The 24,690-nt window shown below is 37.7% G+C and overlaps 1 protein-coding gene and 1 long non-coding RNA gene across 2 annotated transcripts; both read right to left on the reverse strand.

The window, feature by feature from the left end:
* Positions 1–247: 247 nt before the first annotated feature.
* On the reverse strand, positions 248–18,458 carry LOC147504714 (uncharacterized). Its single transcript, XR_015193113.1, has 3 exons — positions 18,161–18,458; positions 17,905–18,060; positions 248–474 (listed from the first exon to the last, which is right to left on the reverse strand). It is a non-coding gene; the product is annotated as an uncharacterized LOC147504714 (long non-coding RNA).
* Positions 18,459–20,913: 2,455 nt separating this feature from the next.
* Positions 20,914–21,378, reverse strand: LOC147504715 (uncharacterized). The gene has a single exon (XM_086604083.1). It carries the CDS (start codon positions 21,263–21,265, stop codon positions 20,999–21,001), a length of 267 nt encoding a protein of 88 aa, XP_086460209.1. The 5' UTR covers positions 21,266–21,378; the 3' UTR covers positions 20,914–20,998.
* Positions 21,379–24,690: the final 3,312 nt, after the last annotated feature.

Below are 24,690 nucleotides of genomic sequence, written 5' to 3' on the forward strand. Positions count from 1 at the left end.
ATTTGGTTGTCAGAGATAACCCACCTAAAAAGCTGTTCTCAACACTTTTGTTATATTCTGCTTCATTATATTCTGTTTCATTGGCTATTAGCTTGATTGACTTATGTGTAACCTTTCAAGTCTTCATCATATTAATCATAGCATTTTAACTATGCAACAGGGGACCGAATTTGCATTACATAGCATCAAATGGTGTATCTTCTGATTTCTAAGATGACTTTACTCATTGGGTTTGGCATTGCTTCAGTGCGAAAAATATTTAGTTTATTATCACTTGTATTGCCTTGGATTTTGTCCAACTATAAAACATATGAAATCTATAGCAGCATCGGCGTATTGCCTAAAATCAACCATACAAAAAAACGTATATAACACATAACAGTACAATGATAGCTCATCCTCCTAGATACAAATATACAATGTGTGAGTCACTGAGTCATCCTTCTTCTGCTTCATGCCTTCATCCCATATTGGCTGCACAAGTTCACAAAATTTTATATAAATTCTAGTGGTCAATTACCAGTTACCAATTTACCATATTGGTATTTCAATGTTAATTTATATGTATGTAACATGTATTTGTAAAGAAATATAGTGTTTTAAAAAATTACCCGAGTAATCCCGATTAATTTCCGACCGAGTAGACCTACTCGCTACTCGCTCCTCCACCAAGTAGCGACCGAGTAGCGATTTAAAAAATCACCCGAGTAATCCCGATTAATCCCCGACCGAGTAGACCTACTCGCTACTCGCACCTCCGCCGAGTAGCGACCGAGTAGCGATTTAACTGCCCAGCATAAAATGTCTCTGACATGATCATGTCGGTATTTGAAACCTGGAAAATGTCGACAATGTGTTGCATGGTCCACGAAAGCATCCAATATACTCTTTTTGCAAATAGGGCATAAACTTTAGTCAGAGTACAAATGAATCATGAGACGGTACTAGAGAATAGAACGATACTCCACTGGCGACATATGTTGTCCAAGTCCCTCCTTCGGAATAGCAAGTAGAAAATAATTTGCGTGTTCCGACTGCAAGCATCCCATGACTGCCTTTTGGCGAGCAGATAAATCAAACTCCCTCTCGAGACCAGCAACAATCCTACCGTAGAATGCTTCCGCCAAAATGTTTTGTGGTTTTAAGGGGATGGTAGCATTCACAGCCAGAGAATTGAGGTCAAAATCGGGTAGGCAGAGAGAGAGTCAATGCACTGCTAGCAACATCAAGAATCTCATCAAAAGGCATTGGACCATAACTCCTAATAATGTGGATCTAAAGCTCAAAAGTCTAAAAACGGGATGCCACAAAAGCAAATGTAAAGACATCAGTGGCATAATAAATACCTAAACCACCCAGACGTAATGGGAGTGTCGATAAACACCACTGCAAATCACTAAAGCCAGGACCATCAGAAATCACAATAACCTGGAGAACACTGCGGAGATGCCGATTAAAAGTCTGAGCTGCCTCTTTGAAAATGGATGGTGAACAAGTACGAATCGCGAAGACCAACTTAGAGAGCCCAACATAAGCTCGTAAGAGCACTAACTCACATTGTGGATCTTCCAATTCAACTAAACAGTCCATCAAAGTCATAGCCTTGTCAATACGCTTGCGAGCAAAGCCCATGACAAAAGATGCATCAGTGCTAACTACACCTCCAAATAACCTAACCCCCTGCTGAGGATGGGACAAATTTGAAGGAAAAAGACTAGGAGTAGAGCGACGTGGATCTGGTGATGGCCAAAATATCTTAGTTTTAGCCACATCAAGAACCAACCCATAAGAAAGTCCTTGTTCCTGAATTATACCCAAAGCTATTGCCACCTGTTCTGTATCCCCGATCAGAGTCCCATCATCTAGGTACCAAGCCTGTAGCATTAACTGACAACTGGACTGGATCCGTAGAATCAGTGAATGCAACACCAGTGCAAATAAAAGGGGACCCAAAGGGTTGCCTTGCTGGACCCCAGTAGCAACCATATGTATCCATTTCCCACGTATAGCCTCGCAGGTTAACAATATAAGTACTCGACCCAAGGGGCAATAGCTGGGCATCGGATACGAACCTCTCTCAACATGGTGGTCTAATCAACCATGTTAAAAGTATTATGAAAATCTACCATCAGCATAGAAAGAGAGGTATTGTCACCGGCCGTTAGCATACACCATATGGTTGACAGCGTGCAAAATTGCCTCTGTTCCACCAGAAACACCCACCCCATACTAGAAATCCTGTAAGTACCCAACCACGTCTCTGGAACCTCCTTTCATTGCAATCTTGGAGACCAAACGGTGCTAAACCATGCCCACAACTATAGGACGAATACTATTATCTAGCTTAAGAAGTGGAGTAAGCAGAGCACTCGTTATGAATTCCGCTAACGACTGTGGACATTGTCCCTGTAACCAAAGATTCACCACAAGGGTCAATGCATCTAGCAAATCAAACGATATAGCTACTGTAGCACCACTCATGGCATCCAACAAGTGCTAAGCTCGGAGACCATCACAGCCACAAGAAGTACCTTCTTGAAACGACCTAATGCATGACAATAGGGTGTCTCTCTCTACCAATAAAAGGGGCTCAGCAAAAGGAACAATTGGTCTCACAGGTGGCTGTCGCATTGGGTGTTTCTCCTTTAATGCTAAAATAGTCTCCGCTGAGTTAGGGGCAACCCCTGATGATGACAACACTTATACCGCTGCAGTAAAATGCCCATCAACAATTTTCTGTAAGCACCGACGCACATTCTAAGTGGAAACAAATCTCTGGGTGGTTGGATTGAAGGAGGCTCTACTGCAGACTCTAAGAGGCGAAACAGTTCACCAGGCTCATTCCATATCATCAAAGCATAGAGAATCTGTTTCTACTGAAGGTTTTTCCTATTACCAGACCGACATTCCTGACGATTCTGTTGTTGAAAAACCTATAGAGTGCAGCACGGAAGAAAGGGCAGACGAACCCATGACATAACTGAACTAGGATCATCTATAATATCCTATAGAGTAGACTTCAATGCACCAGAAAAAGCCAAACGACAAACACGTGGTATACTTTTCACAGTGCGAAATGGTATATGGAATGCCCTATCAAGTAATGTCTCATCAAAAGAGGGAACAACACCCAGAGGCCTCAGGATAGCACTGGCGTCTCCTTGTGATGAGAGTACATGTTGCATAGTCATAGGGATGGGTGGTGGTTCTAATATACCGACAATAAGACATCCCAACTCTCCATTATCAGTCATTTCCAGTGGTTTTGTGATGCCTCTTGAATGACAACATGGTATGGTTAACGCATGCATGCTGAGACAGTGGCCACATATCCATTTGTTCACCATTTTCAAAATGTTAAGAAGGGATATATAATATAAACTTATGTCCTCCTTAATTTTATCCCACAGTCTATCTGTATCTCCCTGCCCACTCATGTGTTGCTTCTTAATGTGAGTTTCGATATACGAACCGTAAAACCATCACCACCATTGGTCCCATCTTTGCACTTGTCGAACTCACGAAAGGGGCAATGCACATGCTTCTTCTGAGAGAGCATGATGACTACACCCTATGCTCTAAACAAACCCAAAAACAGACGAAACCAAATCTAAACCACAACAAACAAGAGCACTACCATAAATCAAACCCAAACAACAAATCTAGCATCGAAGCAAACCCAACTCCATCAAAACCAACAAACAACGAAACCTATCTAATCGATTAACCAAACCAAAGCCTACAGAAACAGTAAGGAAAAAAAACCAAACCATCATGATTTTTTTTTGGGAGAAAGCGTAAGGTGTTGGGGTGTTGAAGTGTTGGTTGTGAGGTCTGTTTCGATGTGGAAGGTGTCGGGGTCTATTTTTTGGGGGTTGGGGTTTTTTTTTTTTGCTTCGGACGGGATGTTTCATTTCGTCCTGCATGTTTTTTTTTCCATATTTTTTCATTTTTTACATTCAAACGGAATAAAAACATTTCGTCCAAATTTTAAAGTCACATTTATATTGGGCAACCCCTAGTAGCTTCTCACCAAGAAGGTAATTATGAGGGGAAATAGTCCTATATGGCGTCTATGTGGAGGTAACAAGTTGTTTCTTGCATTGGGAATGCTCTCAAAAACTTATTTAGGTAAAAAACCTAACTTTATATTTATAGTATTATAAAATTTCGATGAGTTGTGAAATTTCGGTTCTATTCGACACGATGGCATCAGGCTACTTCATTTCGGTTCGATGTGGTCAGATTGTTCGGGAGCCAAAATTTGAGGAGCATTAGTTCAACCGATGTGAGCAAATCGTGGGAGAACTAAAATTCTAGAAGCATTTCATCAACCGATGCCGGTGGACCGGTCAAGCTCCTCAAAGTCGATCCCATTAGGTCGTTCCAGCTAAATGGTGAGGGACCTAAACACAATAGTATTCAATGACTCGACCTATCAAGAGTGAAAATGCCTAACCAGGATCTTACCACTGATTACGAAAATGAAAAACCAAAAAGGCAAATATCTGGAGCATTTAGATGACGTCCGATCTATAGCTTCATTCAGACTCAGGTAGTTGTATGATTTGTATCCATGTGGGTGCTCTACCGAAAAATTTAGTATGTGCAGTGAGTCTTTTTGCATGTGGGCATGTGGGTAAAATAGTATGTCACCATGTGTCCACACAAATTAACTATAGTTAGTGAGAGTTTTAGCTTTGATTTTGAGAAATAGGGGTAAAATAGGAAAGTAAAATATTGAGAAAAAAAAAAATTGTGACATTTATCTAGTTTGTTTAGAAAATGCATGATTTTGATCAAAGTGAAAAGAATTGCCTCCCACGATTTTGGACATGATAGTTGTAAGGGGGATTTCCCGTCAATGGTTAAATGACACGTTTATGGAAAATGACCCAGGTCTATAGATGTCCAGAATGAGACAAGGACCATCAGATCAGTTCTCCGAATAAGTGATCTCTTGTTTAGCACGAGTGTTTAGTAGACATGTGTCAGGCACGTGACTGACCGCCTCTAAGTATAACAGTTCTCTAGGTCGTTAGGAATTGATATGGACAGTTCTTGAACAAAAGGAAACTGAAGAGGGCGACCATTGATGATAAGGAAGGAATCATGATGGCATATCTTTAAGAGTTACCTTTTAGATATAATCTTTCCATATACGATGGGACATTATGATCAGTGATAAGAGCCCAAAACTGTAGTTTTAACCCCTTAACAATATCGCTTTTTGACCAATTATATGATTAATAAATAAGAGTTAGTACTGTTACCGTGTTCTTATGTATTTCAGGCATTGGAGTCGAATATGTGCAGAAATGCGTCCCTTTTGCGAGATAAATGAGCAAAGGTTGGTTGTTAAGAAGTTATATGATTAAAGATCAAGATTCAAGGAGAACAAAGCCTTTTTAAATCCCATCAAAGCTGAAAAGTTAAAGTCACCGCGGGCAGAAATAGCGCATAAAAATCAACAAAACTTCCGAAAGCCGTATCTTTGGACTCAGACCTCGGAATTGGGCCTACATTACGTCAAAACGACCGGCTCGGAAAGAGCTTTCTAATGGTCAAAGCCTTGACCCAATCAGAGGAATAAAAGTGGACAAAAAGGCTGTTGAAGTCATTTCTAACTGAAAACCCCTTTGTGGACTGAAGTAATGAGGTTTGGGGCTCGATTTTCCGGCCCAAAACATGACTCCTTAGCCCATGCACGAATTTGTGGATCTTGTCTCTTCTATATGAAGAGACAAAACCTTAGCTTTTAAGTTAGTTAGTTTCTACTTAGTTTTTAGTTAGTCAAGGATCAAAATACTTAGTTTTACTTGATAAAATTAGTTTTTATATAGATTAATCTAGTTAGTTGTCAATTATTATTAGTTGTTAGAACAAGATTTGAGTTTTAGAATAAAATACTTAGTTTATATTTCAAGTTTTAGTTTCTAATTCAATATTTAATTCATAGATTTAGTTTATCTTAAATTGATAATTAGTTATTCATAATTTTAGTTCTAATTAGTTTCAAATTCAATATTAATCCATTTCGAATCATTATCCTCTTGTCTAATTAGATTAGTAAAGTTTAATACTTATTTCAATAATAACTTGTTCGATTTGTTCTTGTTTTAGAAATGATAGTGTAATGATTCAAGGCTAAAACCTCCATTAGAGGGGTTTGAGGAAACCTTGATGAAACTTGATTTCGATTAGCATAGAAATGGTCGTAGTAATCTATTCCATTCTAGAGAGTAATTAGTTCACCATGAGAATAGGTTTGATTGCTTCACATGCTAGTTGTTAGTTGGTAGAGATTACCATGAACAATTAGGGATTAGACAGACCCAATTGTTATGCGAAAACATTGCAATTCAGATTACGACAATTCTTGCTAGTTTATTAAGTCGAATTAAGGTGGAATCAAATCCCCCTAATTCCTCCTCATATTTTCAATTTAATTTAGTATTTCCGTAGTTTGAATTATAACATCTTGATTGTTTGATTCACCATCGTAGTTAATTTTAATTCCATTACTCTCACGACTTATTAGCTTACACGAACTAGGAAACGTTACACCTAAAAAAACTAGGAGTGAAACAAATTCACTACTCTATACATATTGCATCGATAACGAGAGTAGAAAACTTTGATATATAAGCACGAATTAGCTTTAGTTTTACTTACATTTGAGTTTCATCGCTTATGCGTAGGTAAAACTATCGTTTTTACTTTTATCAAATGGAGTCGCTGCCATCTTAGTTACGTTTAGTTTTATTTCTGTTAGTAGTGTTAATCCTACCAAAGTTCCATTAAACCCACCCACCCTTGTTTGATTCTAATTGTGGTTGTTTGCTTTAGAACTGATTTTTTTTCCGCAGGAATACACTAAGCGCACCCTGCGCCCTTCTAGGCAAATTTGGAGCGCACCCCCGCTGAAGTGCCTAGACATCAGCCAAGGCACGAGTGCACCTTGCGCCCTTCCAAGGCAAAATCAGAGCGCACCCCGCGTTGAAGTGCCTGGACATCAGCCAAGGCACGAGCGCACCCTGCGCCCTTGAAAGGTAACATTTGAACGCGCCACGCGCCCTCTTCTGAACAGCCCGATTTTCATAGGTTAGTACAAACTTCCATTTCTTCAAGTTATTTAGTGTTTTTAACTTGTTAAATACACTGAACTTGTGTATATAAGACGATATTCATAAGCGAAGCAAGGAGGCATTCAGGTACTTCTTTCTTCCACTCCTCGCCTATTCTGTTAGAGGATTTATACTAGCATATCAGGGTTGTTTTGATTGTTGTCATGTTTCTTTAATATTAGACTTAGCCTTGCATGAGATTAAGGTCAGGTAAAAGAAAAATGCCTAACGTAATCAATCGTCAATGTCAACACGCACGCCTATCTATTATACCACACATTACACACTTAGCTAGTATACCACACACTACACCTGAAATAATGGCTGAAGAGAGAGAGACTCCTCTCTCTGACTTTTACAAAGCCCTGAACGATAGCCCGAAGTCTTGCATTATTCTTGCAGACCTAGTGGGGGATTTCCAAATCCCCCCGAATATATTTAATTTGTTACCAGTTTTAAAACCTTATTAGCATATGCGTAGGATTGAACAAATTCTTACCACATTCCATCATCCTACGGTAGGTGCGGAACAAATTAAACTGAGGGTGTTTCCTTTCACCCTAGCCGATAAGCTGGCGTCTTGGTTAACTGCCCGAGCGCCTAATTCTGTGGACTCATGGGCCAAATTTGTTCAATTGTTTATGGAACATTTTTACCTACTACTGAAGACATATGAAATGCTTTCTAAGATTCATTTTTTTTTTTGCCAGAATCCTCATGAATCCTTTTCAGAGGCCTAGAAATATTTCACTGATCTTCTTATAGAGTGTTCACACCATAACCTCGCGAAAGACACGTTAGTTCGTACCTTTTTTAAAGGACTTTTACACCACCATAAAGAAGTCCTTGATATAATGGATGGGGATAGTTTCCTCAGTAAAGGAGCCTCAGAGGCTTAGAAATTTTTAGAAGATCAAACAAAGCGTAATAATAACTGGGGGGGGGGGTAGTGACGATACTCCGCTAGTTCTTCTTCAACAGTTAAGACCGCCGGTATGTTTGAGATGAAACCTGATCCTGAGCTTAAAACTTTAATTGAATCTCTCACTAAAAAGGTAGAAGTTATTTCTGTTCAACAAAATCCTACCCCTGTCATGAATGTCAACTCTATCCCATGAAATTTCTGTTTGAGTCCTGAGCATCCCGACTCCTATTGTCCTCTCGCATATGAACAATAACCATCACAACTAGATAATGTTTGCTCCATTAATAGCTATCCTATTCCTAACACCCCTTGGAGACAAAATCCCAACTTCAGTTGGAGAAATAATCAACAAGTTACACCTCCAGGATACAATAATCAAAATATTAGGCCAGTAAACAATTACAACCAAGCTCCACCACGACAAGGACAAGGACAAGGTAATTATAATAATTATAACAATAATAATTATAATGCTAATAGAGGTATTGTTCCGGTTAATCATAACTATCACAACCCACTTGTAAATAATCAACGTGACATAATTCCTGTCACACAACCTGTAACAAACACTCATCCACAACCGGATTGTTTCGACACCTTTATGCAAATCCAACAAGAGATTTTACAGTCCATCCAACTTTCCTTGCAACAGTTAACCCAAGAGAAAGTACAACCAAAAGGTGTGTTTCTAGGTCAAGCGATACCTAATCCTAAAACAACAAACACTGCAACCTTTAAGGTAAACGGTAATACTAGTAATGAAAATGGTAACGTAGGTGAGCTAAATATCATCACCATAGGAGCCTTCAGTTACTACGGTAGAAGTACCAGTTAAACCACAACCTAAGAAACAAAAGGCAAAGGTTAAACATCCTGTTGATCCATATGCTAAATATAGAGAGAAACCACCGTTTCCCCAGAGATTAGTCATGTTGACCAAGGATACGAATTTCGATGAGATTAGGGAAGTTTTCAAAAATCTAACGATAAACCTACCTTTTCTTGAAGCTATAAAAAGTTACCACAACATGCTAAGTTTCTTAAAGAGTTGTGCACTACTAGGCGTAAAACAAATATTCCTAAAGATGCCTTTTTAACTGAACAATTTCCAATTTATCTGAACATAATGAAATTGGTAAGTACAAGGACCCTGGTCGTCCTACTGTACAATGCACCTTAAGGGATACTCGTACGACCACTACTTTATTAGACCTGGGGAAGAGTGTTAACTTACTCCCTTATTATTTATACAAACAAATAGGTCTACAGGAGGCAACCTACTAAAATGACGCTACAATTAGCTGATCAGTCTATTAAGTATCCTAAGGGTGTGGTTGAAAACGTGCTTGTTAAGGTTTATGATTTCTACTATCTTGCTGATTTTGTTATCCTCAATACAGAAGTCGCTAACGACTCTGTTCCAATCATTTTAGAGCGTCCTTTCTTGGCAACTGCCAACGCGCTTATAAACTGCCGCGATGGTTCGATGTCCATGTCTTTTGGCCATCTTTCTGTTGAGGTAAATGTTTTTAAAATAATGAAACAATTACCTGATATGACTATAGATGGGGAGGTTAGCATGATCGAGAGCTTAGCTCAAGATTATTTTAATAACATGTCTCCAGAAAACCAGATGCATAAATTCCTTTCTTTCGGAAGTTCAAATTTTGAGGATGACTCCTACGTAGAGGAAGTCAATACCCTTTTCGAGTCTACACCTACTTTAGACCCTTCTGTTGCTCCATCTACTGAGTTTGAAAACCTGCTACCTAAACAAGTCTTCACTACTCAAGATGAAGAACCTCTAGAAGCATTTATCGACATTCCTCCCACCCCTGTGCTTAAACCTTTTCCTTTTGAGTTGAAGTATATTCAACTTGATCTGGATGGTAGTCATCCGGTAATTATATCTTCTCTATTGTCTGCAGATGAAGAGGCACGTTTGATTAGGGTGATTAGGGAACATCGTTCTACGATGGGTTGGTCCCTAGACGACATTAAGGGGATTTACCCTAATGTTTGCACTCATCGTATCCATTTTGAGGATAATGCAAAGACTTCTCGCGAACCTCAGCGTCGCTTGAACCCTACCATGAAATAGGTGGTCAGGGAAGAAGTCTTACGGTTACTCGATGCAGGTATCATATACCAAATCTCCGATAGCGAATGGGTAAGTCCCATTCATGTAGTTTCTAAGAAATCGGGGATTACCATCGTACGTAATGCTAAGGGTGAATATGTTTCCATGTGTGGTCCTATAAAATGGAGGATCTGTATTGATTACAGACGTTTAAATGCCATGACACGAAAGGATCATTTTCCTTTACCCTTTATAGATTAGATGCTCGAACGTCTAGCTGGTCATGTTTTTTATTGTTTTTTAGATGGCTACTCTGGCTATTTTTCATATTATTATTAATATTGATGACCAAAAAAAGACTACCTTCACATGTCCCTTTGGAATGTATGCCTATAAATGAATGCCTTTTGGCCTTTGTAATGTCCCTGGAACCTTCCAGCGGTGTATGCTTCATATATTTAGTGACATGGTAGAGCGCTTCATGAAAGTTTTCATGGATGATTTTTCTATCAATGGAGACTCTTTTAGTGACTGCCTATCTAACTTGTCTAAGGTTTTGACATGGTGTGAATAGAAGAGTCTGGTTTTAAATTGGGAAAAATGTCATTTCATGGTTAAAAAAGGAATAGTGCTAGGGCATATTGTATCTAGTGATGGCATCGAAGTAGATAAAGGCCAAATTAGATAAGATAGCGTCTCTACCTATACCACGGAATATCCATGATATTAGAGCCTTTCTAGGCCATGCAGGTTTTTATAGGCGTTTTATCAAAGATTTTTCAAAAATAGCTAGGCCTTTAACTAATCTGCTTTTAAAGGATGTCATCTTTGATTTTAATTATAACTGTAAAAAGGCTTTTGAAACTTTAAAAGCCGCGTTAACATCTGCACCCATTATACAGCCTCCCGATTGGTCTAAACCTTTCGAACTCATGTGTGATGCTAGTGATTATACTGTTGGTGCTGTGTTGGGACAGAAACTTGATAATAAGTCCACCGTTATTTATTATGCTAGTAAAACTTTCAATGACGCTCAAAGAAATTATACAACTACAAAAAAAAAAATTTTAGCTGTCGTTTATGCTTTAGATAAGTTTCGTTCTTATTTGTTTGGTACTAAGACTTTAGTTTACACTGACCATGCAGCCCTTAGGTACCTTCTCGCAAAGAAAGATACTAAACAGAGATTAATCCGATGGATTCTTCTCCTGCAAGAGTTCACTTTAGAAATTACGGACAAAAGAGGGGTCAAAAATATAGTTACCGACCACTTATCTAGACTAGCAAATGACGATGATAGTGATTCTGAGTCCATACCTGACTCTTTTCCTGATGAGCATCTTTATGCTATTTTTTCTGCACCATGGTATGCTGACATTGTGAATTATTTAGTTTCTGATATTATTCCTGATGTTTGGTCAAGAAATGAACGTAAGAAATTCTTGGCCGAGTTAAGCTATACTACTGGGATGAGCCCTATCTTTTTAAGTATTGTGCAAATCAGATTATTCGTCGTTGTATTCCCCAGTGGGAATATAATGAGGTCCTATCGTTCTGCCATGACAAAGAGTGTGGTGGCCATTTTAGTGGTATGAAAACAGCTGCTAAAGTTCTTCAATGTGGGTTTTATTGGCCTACCTTTTTTAAAGATGCCCAAGTGCATTGCAAGACGTGTGTTCGTAGCCAACAACTTGGGCGAATCACTAAGCGTAATATGATGCCATTAAATCCCATCATGGTAGTAGAATTTTTTTATGTATGGGGCATTGATTTTATGGGTCCTTTTCCTGTTTCCCATGGTTTTATATATATTCTAGTTGTCGTGGACTATGTATCTAAATGGATAGAGGTCATGGCTTGCCGTAGCAATGACCATAAGACAGTTGTATTTTTTGTTAAGGAATACATTTTCTGTCAGTTTAGCATTCCTAAAGCCATCATTAGTGATGGTGGAACACATTTTTGCAACAGAATTGTTGCGTCTCTAGTTAAAAAGTATAGAGTTACGCATAAAGTGGCAACTCCTTATCATCCACAAACTAGCGGCCAAGTAGAAGTTTATAATAGGGAAATAAAAAATATCTTAGAAACAACTGTAAATCCTGATAAGAAAGATTGGTCTAAGCATCTAACTGATACCTTATGGGCGTATAAGACAGCTTTTAAAACTCCTATAGGTATGTCTCCCTTCAGACTTGTATTTGGGAAACCTTGTCATTTGCCCGTTGAATTGGAGCACCGTGCTATGTGGGCTATAAAAAGCCTTAACTTCAATTTTGATGAGGTGGGTGTCAAGCACAAGTTGCAATTGAAAGAGTTTGAAAAAATCCGCAGCAATTCTTATGATCTCGCAAATGATTATAAAGCTAACATGAAACGTGTTTATGATAAGAAAATCTTGCGTAAAGAGTTTGTGGTAGGTCAAAAGGTCTTGCCTTACAACTCCCGTCTGCATATTTTCCCAGATAAATTAAAAACTCATTGGTCTGGTCCCTTTCTGGTTACTGAAGTCACCCCTTACGAGGCAATCACCTTGGAAAATCCCAAGGACAACAGTACCTTTCAAGTTAATGGCCAACGGATAAAACAATTTCACGAGTTAATGTCCCCTGATGTGGAAGAACTCCTTTTATAGGACCCTGTCTATGAGGACTGACCTTTGTTGTTTGGTACACTTCCTTTCACTTCTATATATTGGTAAGTGCACCATTTAGATAACCGGGCCCTCCCTATGGAGTGTGTGGCTGTAAGTACCGGATCCTAAGTCCACGTTTAACATAATTCACGTTTTCCACTCTTGCATGTTTTCTCGGTTTTTGAGTCATATTTTTCTATGGTATGAATTATGTCCTTATTGCTTATTGTTTTTCCATATATTAATCTATATTCATAAAAATTAAAATTAAAATTAAAACCATAAAAATAGTAATCTAGGAAGTCTCGGGAATTTGATGTTAAAAGACCCACGTTGAAAACAAATTTTCAAAACTCTGTTCTATAAAATTTGTTAAGGAGTGGGGTATCGGTCTTTCCATCCTCGATTGCTAAACTTTTCATTTTTGTTGCTTATGCCGTTTAATCGTATTTTGATTCGGGTTTATATTATCTATGAATTTAGATTTCATTTGTTAGCATAACTTACGTCATTCACGCACTTTGAGGCGTTTTCCACCATTTTATATGTCAACCGCGGTTAGAATAGAGTGTTTTATGGATCATTGGATTAGAAATTCTCTCCTGATCATTTTCATATTTCATTCGCAAAAATCGGACCAGTAACGAGTCGGGAATTTCAATTTTAATTTTGCGCGCATAGGCACAAAATGGGAATTTCCGAATTGTTTGGGCTTGGGCCCAAATCCACAGTACAACCCAAGAATGCATCGCGTTCTTCTTCTTCCTCACGCCTCCAAGCTCCATTAACGACCAAACCTTAAAGAAAAGAAAAAAAGGGAGGAAATCACCACCAAATTTAACCACCACCGATTCCTCTCCACTCAAATCAACTACCCACACCGAATTTCGCCCCCTCTAGTTCTTAGATCTCTCCAACAGTTCGAAAAAAAAAATTTGCCTAAATCAAGAGACCAATCAAACCAAAGTTTGATTTCTTGTTCCATTTACCCTCCCCCACCTTATTCAAACCCACATTTCGAATTCCAATACTCAATTTCCTAAAAATGCAAAATTCTTCCAGAACAATCTTTTACTGTCGACCATTTTGCACCGTTTTACGATGGCGAGATGAAACATAGGGATTGGCATAGGTTGTGGTATACGGAGAACGATTTTGACCATGAGGATTTGATTTTGAATTTTTATAAAAAATGGGAAATCATGGGTAGGAAGATTTTTGTGAAGTTGAATGGTGGGAAGAGAGAAGTGTGTGCTTCGGAGTTGACTCATGTTCTGGGCATCGGGCCAAGGCACCTTTGTAGCCACACGCGGCAGAATCCTAGTACAATAAGAAGTTGATGTTATTCGACGGACAACAAGATCGAGAACTAACCACCGGGTCAGAGCTCTCGATGGATTGGTAAGAATGTCATTAGGAAAGAGAAGTTCAGTGACATCGGTCTGAATTGTCTGCACGTACTCTGGATACTACAGAAACAAAGGAATGATTTTTGTATCGTCGACTTCTTGTTAAATATGATTAGAGGAGTTGGAGTAAGTACCGCACCCTTTCCTGCTTTAATTACTAAGATGATCGGATGATGTCTTTTGGTGAGAAACTGAAAACTGAGCGGACTATGTTGAAGTTGCATACAAATGCAATCGCTTATACGGACTGTATTAAGAAGATGTGACGATTGCCTGGAGAAATGGTTGTGGAAGAGGTTGATACGGATGATGAGGAGGAGGACACGACATGTTTTGATTCCGATGCCTCAGCGAATTGTAATTCTGATATGGAACGCATGTCAGTGCTGCATCGTGGTTTGCGTTCCCTGAACCATATTTGTAAAGACTTGCGGAATAGGCAGGTTGCCATTCATGATGAAAATCTGAACCTGCAGAAGACTGTGGAGATGAACGTCCAGCGCCAGGATGAGTGTTGGGAAGAGATGAGGGCATTTATAGAGGCACAGCGCCGGTTCTGAGTGGAAATTCTAGAACACATGCCACCCATGGGGGGTTCTTTCTTAGAGGAGTCTGTGAGGCATGAGTGTCGTCACCGAAGGACGGATGGCTCGGGCCCATCTTCATCTCGTGGCTAGTGGTTTAGGAAATTTGTTGTTTTGATGTTGTTTTGATCGTTTTTAGTAGATTGGATATTGAGTTGTTAAATTTAGTAGTTAAATTTGAATTCTGTGGTTAATTGTTATTTGAATTTCTATTTCAATTTAATTTGGTTTGTCTAAGCATGCGATGATTTTTGCATAAATCCCACCTTCCTTGTTTGGGGGTGGTATTATTATTTTTAGCATTGCTTATATCTTATGTACCGTTTTAGAAGTTAAATTTTGCAAATCGTGGAAATATGAGTTGTTGGGAATGTTGCCGAGATTGGTGTGGCTAAGATTATATATTGTTGTAGTGATAGAATTTCAATGAATAGAATTAGGAAGTTGTTATTCCGAATTCAACCAAAAAGCTATTGGTTTATATTCGGAATATGCACCTAATTTGTTTCCGTTTTGGTTTTAGAATATTTTGTTTCCGGAAATTGCCTTAAAATTTTTGGCAACTTGTGGATATTCGTTTTAGAAACTAAACCCCTTTAAATACTTGATTCACTCTACACTTACAAACCAACACCTCTCACTTGCATCTCTCACCTTAAACCTCTAAATTTTTTATTTTGTTTTTCACTTCATCCCGCTTTCGAGTACCGCCTGAGCCACCTACTACACACACCATTCCATTCGAAGACACTTTATTTTGAAGTACCCGAACTCGAAAGCAAGACTAGAGCCTCCAGCACCCTACCAAGGCCAATTCAGAGAGCACCCTGCACTGTCTTCTTTGGACCTCGAGCAAGACACGAGCGCACCTTGCACCCCGCGCCCTGACCTTCGTAGCCACTGAAATTTCTGATTTTTTGTGAGTTGTTCCAAGGTTGTTTGCAGCAATTCTAGAGTGTGTTTATTGTGATGACATCTCCTACAATAATACTGGAGCAGTCTTTCGAAGACATGTTAGGAAGCGAGACCTATGGAGGATGGTTCCGCGACAGGATCGTGCAATTTGGATGGTGACATCTACTGGTAAGTCCTGGCGACTCGTATTCACCTCAACTTACTGCATATTTCTATAATAATGTTAAATTCTTTTGTCAACCTGATAGAGAACAAAAATTCTCCGTCGTAGTTAATGACACGACAATGGAATTTAGCAAGTTTTTGGTAGCATTGGTTTCGGTAGTACCTTTGCCTGATCCTACAAACACGTGGGGATATATGACTGATAATGCATACCTCTATAACTATGCGTATTTTCATGAGTATTAGGGAGTGTTTTGTGTAATGGACCAAGAGGCAATACAACATAGCCCTTGGTAGCCTGTCCCTGAATGTAGGGCGCACACCCTCATGAGGTGAGTACTCCAAGACATTATATTCATTGCTCATACTGTTGAGATGCAAAGGGGAGCACGCCTTTGGATATGCTTTGAATAAGGGGCACACGCCGTCATGATGTGAGTATGCCAAGACATTATAGAGATATGAAGACATGAGTACTCTTTCACATACATCTCCACATTCTTATTGCCTCAAATACTACTCAATATCCTCATATCCCCATATTCTCCTGCTCAAGTTGGAATATACAAATCTGAGTTGGAACATACAAAAGTTTGTCTATTCCGACTTGAACTTGAAACAGAGGAAACCAAATACCAACGCAATAAATAGACCGACCATCCCCAAAGTTATACAACAAACCAATACCCACTTAAAAAAAGCAAAGATAAATTTATAAGACCAAAGATCAACCAATGCCCACGTCAAAGAACAATATTGTATTCATCACCAATAGCCATATTCTCATAACTTATAAGAATTAACACACACTGAAAAGCAAAACAAGAGATACTTAGAGGAAGTGGAAAACTACCACAAAACATAGTTGGGCATTTTAACAAACACTCTGATGTGGAAACATACATGAACAAGTCGTGGAAAGTTTGAGCTTTTCAGCCATAGAACTTCCAAATATAGTGCATCAAGAGAAAAGGAAGACCATATCAACAAATCATCAGTGAACAATAACTGTGAATAGTACTATGAACAGTATGGCAAATAGTGTTGTGAACAGTAACTGTGAATAGTACCATGAACAATACACCCAAGAGCATAAAAAGAATAGAGTCAACGAGAACACTGCCAGATCTACTTGCCAGAAAAGAAAATCTCCAACCCAAAGAAACAATTACCACCAAAAAGAATAAAAGATTGATAAGCTTGAGCCTTGTCAGCTAAAGAACTTCTAAAAATAAAAGAGTTTATCTAAAGAAAGAGAATACTAGATTAACAAACATCAGCGGAAACGTGTTATTTCATACAGATGGGCAGACGCCTATGATTGAGGGAAAAAGTATAGGTCGCACGCTTAAGAACCGTGACGAGAGAACTCCGAACTTTGTCAGTCTCCTTAGATTACCTTCTTGTTTGGCTTTTTGAACTCATATGCAACAACACTTTGTAATACAACTTGATACTCGTTTCTTCTTGTGAGAAAGATTGAAACTTGAATACTGAAAACTAAAAAGAATTGATTTTTTTTTCTTGTGTACTAATTTTTGTAGACAACTCTCCTAGTATACTATTAAACTCAGATTTGAACCTGATACTCTGATACCATGTTAGTGGTGATGCTAGGAGAGTTGAAACATGATTGTAATGGAAAAACCAAGAAAGAAAAGAATTGAGAAGAGTAGAGGCTGAGAAAATAGGGTTAGAAAGAGTTAGCATACTCTTCCCAGAGTTTCATATATATACTTAACATACCTTGGGTGTTAAGGTATCCCAATACATAAGAATAGGAAATACTAGATACGATTGCAAAATTGATAGTCCACATTTATAGAAACGTGGGACTTCACATACGTTAACAATATATAGGGGGCGCCCGCCCTCATACAAAGAGCGAATAAGGGGCGCACACCCTCATACTCTAACACAAGGGTGTCTTCAATAATGTTTTGAAATTAAGTAATTGATCCACTAAATTCAAGATCAATAGTATAGTAAAAATTCTCAAAGATTACAATGCAAATAAGAACAATAGTGCGAAGTCATACACATAAAACATAGAGGGATATGTACCTGTATTCAATGGCAGATGTAGTTCCATCACAAAAACCGATTTGAAGAGCGTTGGCACTTACAAAACCACATGCAGATTTTTGCGATGTCCCAACTTCTCCACTTTCTTCGTACAATTTTTGCTTATATTTTCTTGTGGTTCCAACTTCACAATCACTAAGTACATAAAGGAGAACAATCATATTTAAAAAAAGAGCTCAGAGGACTGAACGACTTGGCCAAAATCTGTTGAAACTTGAAAGGGTCTAATAATTACCTGGTAGCAATTGTGGTTTCTTCAAGTCTTCCTCCATTAAAAAGATTGTCATCATCAATCAGATCCCAATTGTCGCCAATCCGAACATACGTTGGATAGTAGTCTAATGAAGAGGCAAAACTGAATGTGAGAATTGAGGATAGAAGAGAGCGGTTGCGTGGAAAAATAACAGATGGGAAGCAAGGAGTAATTAAGAGGAGTAACGTTTTATAACTTTTTAACCAAACTTGTTGAACAAAAAACGGTTACAAAGAGGAGTTCACTTCATCTATTAGAATGGATAGTAGGGGTGTCTCTTTTTGCCGAATTTCCGATTTTTTCGAAATCCGACCCGAAATTGGTCTGGCTCTGGGTGTAGTTTTCATGGGCCGATTTTCCGATTTTCTGATTTCCGAAAATTCCGAAAAAAAATTGGATCGGATTTGGATATAATTCTAAAATCCGATCCGATCCGAAATTTCCGATATTATTGCCAATTTATTCCGAAAATATATACTTCTCTCACTATCCACTTGATTAGATCTCGACCGTTCATTTATTTTCTAGTTTTTTACTTTCAAAAACAAAACAAAAACATAACCTAGCCTCTACTTCTCCACTTGAATTGGACCACTCTACTGTCATTACACCGTCTGTCATAACAACAATGATATGAAAAAAAAATGTCATTGAGTCATACAATGACTTCCACCAATCCAAAAGCCAAATTCCAATAAATAGAATATTATGTAAAGCTACTTTAGAGTCCAAGACCATAATCCATTATTTATCGCAGACACTTCACGCTTCAATTTCAATACACACGAAAAAGATTGAAACATTACAAATACCCGGACCTTCAACGAGAATGCAATGCTTTGCTATTGGTGGTCTGCGGGTTCTTTTTTTCGTTTTTTTTAGATCACTTGTTTGAATGAAAATGGGTTTTCTCAAGAAAAACAAGTCGCGTTGCTGTTGTTGGTACATTAGTGTTGTGGACATGGTTTTCTCTCCCTACAATGAACATTGGCGTATGATATTCCAAAAATAATTGAAAGTAAAGAGATCTTTGAAAATTTACCAAGTATTTCGAAATTTCCGAGTTATTCCGAAATTTCCGAAAATTCCGAAATTGGAAATATATTTTGAATCCGAAAAAAAATTGGATCGGATTTGGCTAGCATATTAGGTTCCGAAAAAAATTTGAAAAAATTCCGAAGGAGGTTAATCCGATCCGATCCGATCCGAAGTCACCCCTAATGGATAGGTATAGTGGAGTAAGGGGTAGAGTGCTCTGGAGATGCATTTTTGTCCGTATAGAAACATTCCTTGAAAATAAAGCAGGTCATGTGCTATATGAATAAGTAGTTGTCCAAACTCTAGGAAGTCACCAAGTCCTTTAGAAAGGTGTGAGTGTGTGACAATCTCACATGAAGAGCCAATTGAGTTTTGGAAGTTTGGAACCAGACCATGCAGGGATACTATAAATGATCAAAATGTGTTGGAATTCTCCTATTAATATTTCAAATTACTTGAGTATGCTTGGTAGAGAAGAAGAACATAAGTGATCTTTTTCTTCTTGTGTTTTGTGTGATAGTCCCACATTGGTCGGTAATCTTTTGGAAATTAGTTTCGCACTCTATATTATTGCTTTAGTCTCACATTGATTTGCCAATCCTTTGTGAGTGACATTGGACCTCTATATAAAGATTTGTAGTTATCAAACAAAGACAACTTAATTTTTTCTAACACTACTTAATCCCATTTTTTTTTCAAGCATTAATTCATGCAGAGAGTAGGCAGGCTGGGCGAAATCTTCTAGATAGGCACGCCTTGACAATGTGTTTTTTATTTGTCTTTTAGTTCTATTCGATTATCTAGCAGTGGGTTGATCGATCTAGTACTCTAAACTTAGGGGTGTTTGTTTTTCATTAGTTTTAAGTGCTTACTATTTATTCTTGTTATAAGTGATGGCCCACTTTTTTTTTTGGGTGTTTGTTTTTCAGCTACTTAGGCTGAGTCCAATGGTTGAGAATTACATATCCATATTTCTCTAAAAAAAACAGTGTTATGAGGATACAAAGTAGTAATTGGTCAACCAATGGTGTGAAACATACTACTTCCACTCCAACTGGAGTAGTTTGATACCTTCCAAATTTGGTGGGGACACAAATAATAGTACTCCATTTCAAATGGCGCCAAATGACATATTGTTGCATGTTTGTCTGTGCCACTTCAAGTGGTGCCATTTGTGTTTTTCCAAATCACTCCAACTGATCTCGAGTAGAATGTACTCTTTCCTCAAAATCACTCTATATATGAGGAGTAAAAAGTAAAAACCACTCCTTCCCATTCCACTTTTATAAAGATATGGGGCCATTGGACTAAACCTTATAAGTGGTAAACCTTTTATTTGGTATAATTTTACTACTTAAGCGCCAAAAGTGCAAAAAAACACTTTAGTAAACACTTTAAAGTAGCAAAAAAAAACAAACACCCCGTCAATGTCGTGTACCCTACACATAGCAGGAAAAAGGAGATCCGGTCCCTGAAACAACCGAATTGATCAAAATGCCTGTTGTAAGTTGTCCTAATTAACGTATTATATGACTCCCAAGACCCTATATTGTATTCCACAAGTTATTGCTGCCTTGGGATTATTGTTACCAGGTTTTGCAAGATTACAATGATTTTATTTGCAGAGATTATTATATGTGCTTCAGTGCTTCTTTATCTTAGATCAATAATGAAACAAAAGTTTGAGACAATGCAAGAAGGCTAATTTTTCATTCCTTCATAAGAAAATTGATATTTACATTATATGAAGAGATCAATTTACGCTGTTCAGCATTCATTAACTCAGTTGGCACCCCAGCAACTCAAGAACATAACTTTGCCTAGTGACTCCTCTGATTGTTTCGTATTCTCATCACTTAACTTCTTCATCATCATGGAAGAAAATGTACAAGAAAATCTTTTGCTTTCATATATAGACCTTCCACTGATTTTGGCATGTTGCTGTAGTAATCTAAGAGGAGAGTTCCATCTACATACACCTTGATCTTTCAACATCACCACAACTCCAACGCTTGCAGCTGCGACCCAAGCTCTAGTTGTCGAACTCATCTTTCTTCTTCTTTTTTCAGTTTTGCTCTTCTACGAGTTTAGAATGTAACTGTATTTTGTTATTTGTGATGGAAACGAACTCATATATAGAGAGTGAGTGTGCATGAACAAGATAAGATCAACGAAATCAAATACATTGAATAATAAGCAAGATAATGCCTACAGTGGTTTTGCTAGTGGTATAGGAAAATCATTGATTGAGGACGTGCGCAAAAGAGAGAAAAAAAGGTGATAAAAGCAGTCCCCACAATAGAATATAATGAGGTTGTGGGTCATGAATTTCCTTCTGGTTTTTATCAGAAATTATTGTGCAAGTACCAACAAATAAATCTACTTAGCCATGATGGATAGCATGGATTTTAGGTTCTTTGGCTTCGATCTGATCACAATCTAGCCCTTCATTTCCACATTTGCTTTGTGCATATCCAGTCATTAGGTGAAATATCATTTTCAACAAGTTGATTAGATACCAGCATATGATACTGGCACAGTTTTTTGTCAATATTTTTTTCATATCTTATTGTATCTTTTCCCGGGGATGTGGAAACCATGTCTATCTGCAATTCTGCATCGAGTCTGCATGCCAGTTGTACTTGAGTCAATGTGATGCCCGATAACATTTTTATTCATGTCCAGGTCGACTCTTCTGTTTTTTTACCCTGCTTTTGCTTCAAATGCTTTAGGAAATAGCTTGAACTGTCTGAGTGTAATGCAAATTCAAATCAATTCGATCACCAACCACCACATGCAACCCCACAGTATCTGTATGACTGTATAGCTTGGATCAAAATACTTGACAGGAAAAAAAAGTAAAAAGGTATAAAAAATCTATAGCTAGGATCATTTCAATTAGTAATATGCAGACCACCACAGGACGGAGATGTATCTCTAATTCTCCATACACTTAGTACTTTTGTACTATTAAATGTTAAAAATATACAATTTAATTGTACTTACTCTTTACTAATTACCAAACTATATAAATATTTTGTTTTGTACGTATCTTATACTTTTTAGTTAAATCCGAGCCTAGTGTAGATATACTATGTCTTCAAGACAGATTTTTTCTCTCACGGTGTTTGAAGGTTGATGGAAACTGTCTCCCAAAATAGAACGGATTTCCTTCTATAGAAAACTAGCACTTCAATTCTACAGAATCAACAAACACAACATAATATTTGACTAAGAACAGGAGGAGAAGATAAAGATCAAAACTCTGTGTGATATGGTGTGTCTTTCTCTCAAAATTCATCCACTATTTATAGATAAGTGGTGCCTCTTCGAAACAACACAATGACTGTTGAGAAAGAGTAAGTAATTCTTTGAAAAGTCACACCATTTCAATATAAAACACTGTTTCGAACCAGTGCCTATTTCGAAAGGTCACACCTTTTCGGCATCATGTATTGTTTCGAACTAGTACACCCTTTCGAAAAGTCGCACCTTTTCAGCATAATGTAATATTTCGAACCAGTGCACCCTTTCGAAAAAGTTTTTCTCAACTTTAGGTACTGTTTCAAGATAAACTCATTTCATCTCAAGTGGGGTAATTTGGGAAACAAATAAATTACTGATTCATATCTCAATAGATTTGTGCAAATCCATTTTTCTAACATTAAATAAACATTAAAACTTGCAAAATCAACTTAATTATAGTTTGAAGGGCTAAACAAAAAGGTATTGTGGTATTGAATACGTTTTGAAAGATTGTATTTGCTATTTCCAGGTTCGTATTTGCTTAAATTTCTCGTGTGGAAAAGTTTATATTCCTGGTTAGAATTGGGTCCTTAATTATTTGACAGAACTTCATTTGACACTTTCACTTTGTAGCAAATTTGCTGATGGCGGGACTAATAGTTTTTCAAAGTTGTGCTGTCTACCAACTGCTAGTACGTGGTAGCATCCTTTATCCGGAGGCATTTGTTTCCAGTGCTATAACGCGTTTGCATCCTACTACAGCCAACGCTCCGGCCTTTGTTAGTTTTCAACTTTTCATGTAGTTCTAGCATCAAAATAATTTTTTACCCACGGGGATATGGGTGTGGTGCAATCCAAATCCTTTTGTTAGAATTTAGATAGCGCAACCTGTTCTTTTATTTTGCACTTGTGGCACTTAATTATTGGCCGGGAATCAAATTGCACATATTGGCATGCAAAGTATGCTTAAATAAATGAATTGAACCAACACAAAATCCTTTTGACCTGCAAGGCTACGACTCCATTTTTAATTCATGTTTCAAAAAAAGTGTACTAAACGCCTTGCCAAATTAACACAATTCCATTTTTATATATACTGATGAAGAACTATTTACAAGCAAAAAAATACAAATAAATAACATGATCAATTAGGACCCCAGCCAGCAGCTTAAATACATAACAGTCCTTAATGATTCCTCGGCCTTTTTCTGCTTCTCATTACGATTCTTAGCCACTTGAGCATTTGAGAACCTTCTAATTTGTTTAGAAGATGAAGAAGTGGAGTCTTTAAGAGATCGGATGGTAGTAGCAGAATCACACTTGGAAGCTTGATCTTTCATCCCTTGCACTGCTCGCATGCTTACTTGATAGAACACTCGGCTCATGTACCTTAAGCTCATGGTCTCAGATATTTGGTAAAATAAATACAACGAAGTGTTTGTGTTTTGAAGATTGGAATTAGGATTTTAAGAGAAGAAAGAAAGTTGTATTTGTTTTGGTTTCGTGGTTTAGTATTTAGAACGTGTAGAAGTGATTTATACTGTTTGAGAGAGTTGGCGGTATTTGAAAACTAGGTGAATGGGTCAACTGTTTTGTCAACTGTGTGGATAATGATACATTTGGCTTTGGAGCCAAAGAAGTTAACTAGAAGAAACTGTGGTAGTGTGCGTGGGCAATCAGGCAATGGTATCCGCTTATTAATCTGACTCGGAATCTATTATTAGTTGCTTTGTGTGCAAACCAACTGACCTATCTCAGATCAGTTTTCCTTCTTCGAAGGCTCTTTTCATAATTTCATCTTGGTCTGGATTACTTATCGTCCATTTTGTGTTATTATCTTTTTCCATTAGAGTGTTCAGTAATCAGTACTAAGTTTGGCAAATACTTTTCAAACATAATATTGTTTAAGTGTTCATCTCAATTTCTCCCATCTCCTCTATATGAAGATTTAAACCAACTCAAATCAACTAATTTTGTTGAATTTCTGTCGAAATTAGATTAAAAATTGAAGAAGAAAAAAATTATTTTAAGTAGTTTTTATAGATAAAATATGAAAATAAACTATTCAGTATTTAAAGATTTGTTTTAATCTTAAAGTGTGTATTTAGAATTTAGAATTATAGAGAACAGAAAATCATCTGGTTATTTAGTTAGTTATATATTTGTGAAGAAGATGAAAAAAATATAAGGTGTTTTTGCACTACTCTAACCAAACAGGTGACCAAACA

The sequence above is a fragment of the Coptis chinensis genome, chromosome 4, assembly GCF_015680905.1.
Source record: "Coptis chinensis isolate HL-2020 chromosome 4, ASM1568090v1, whole genome shotgun sequence".
In the NCBI taxonomy this organism is placed as follows: Eukaryota; Viridiplantae; Streptophyta; class Magnoliopsida; order Ranunculales; family Ranunculaceae; genus Coptis; species Coptis chinensis.

What these genes read in the sequence shown, in the direction of transcription:
- LOC147504715 (XM_086604083.1), bottom strand. Translation starts at nt 21,265, where the DNA reads ATGAGTTCGACAACTAGAGCTTGGGTCGCAGCTGCAAGCGTTGGAGTT.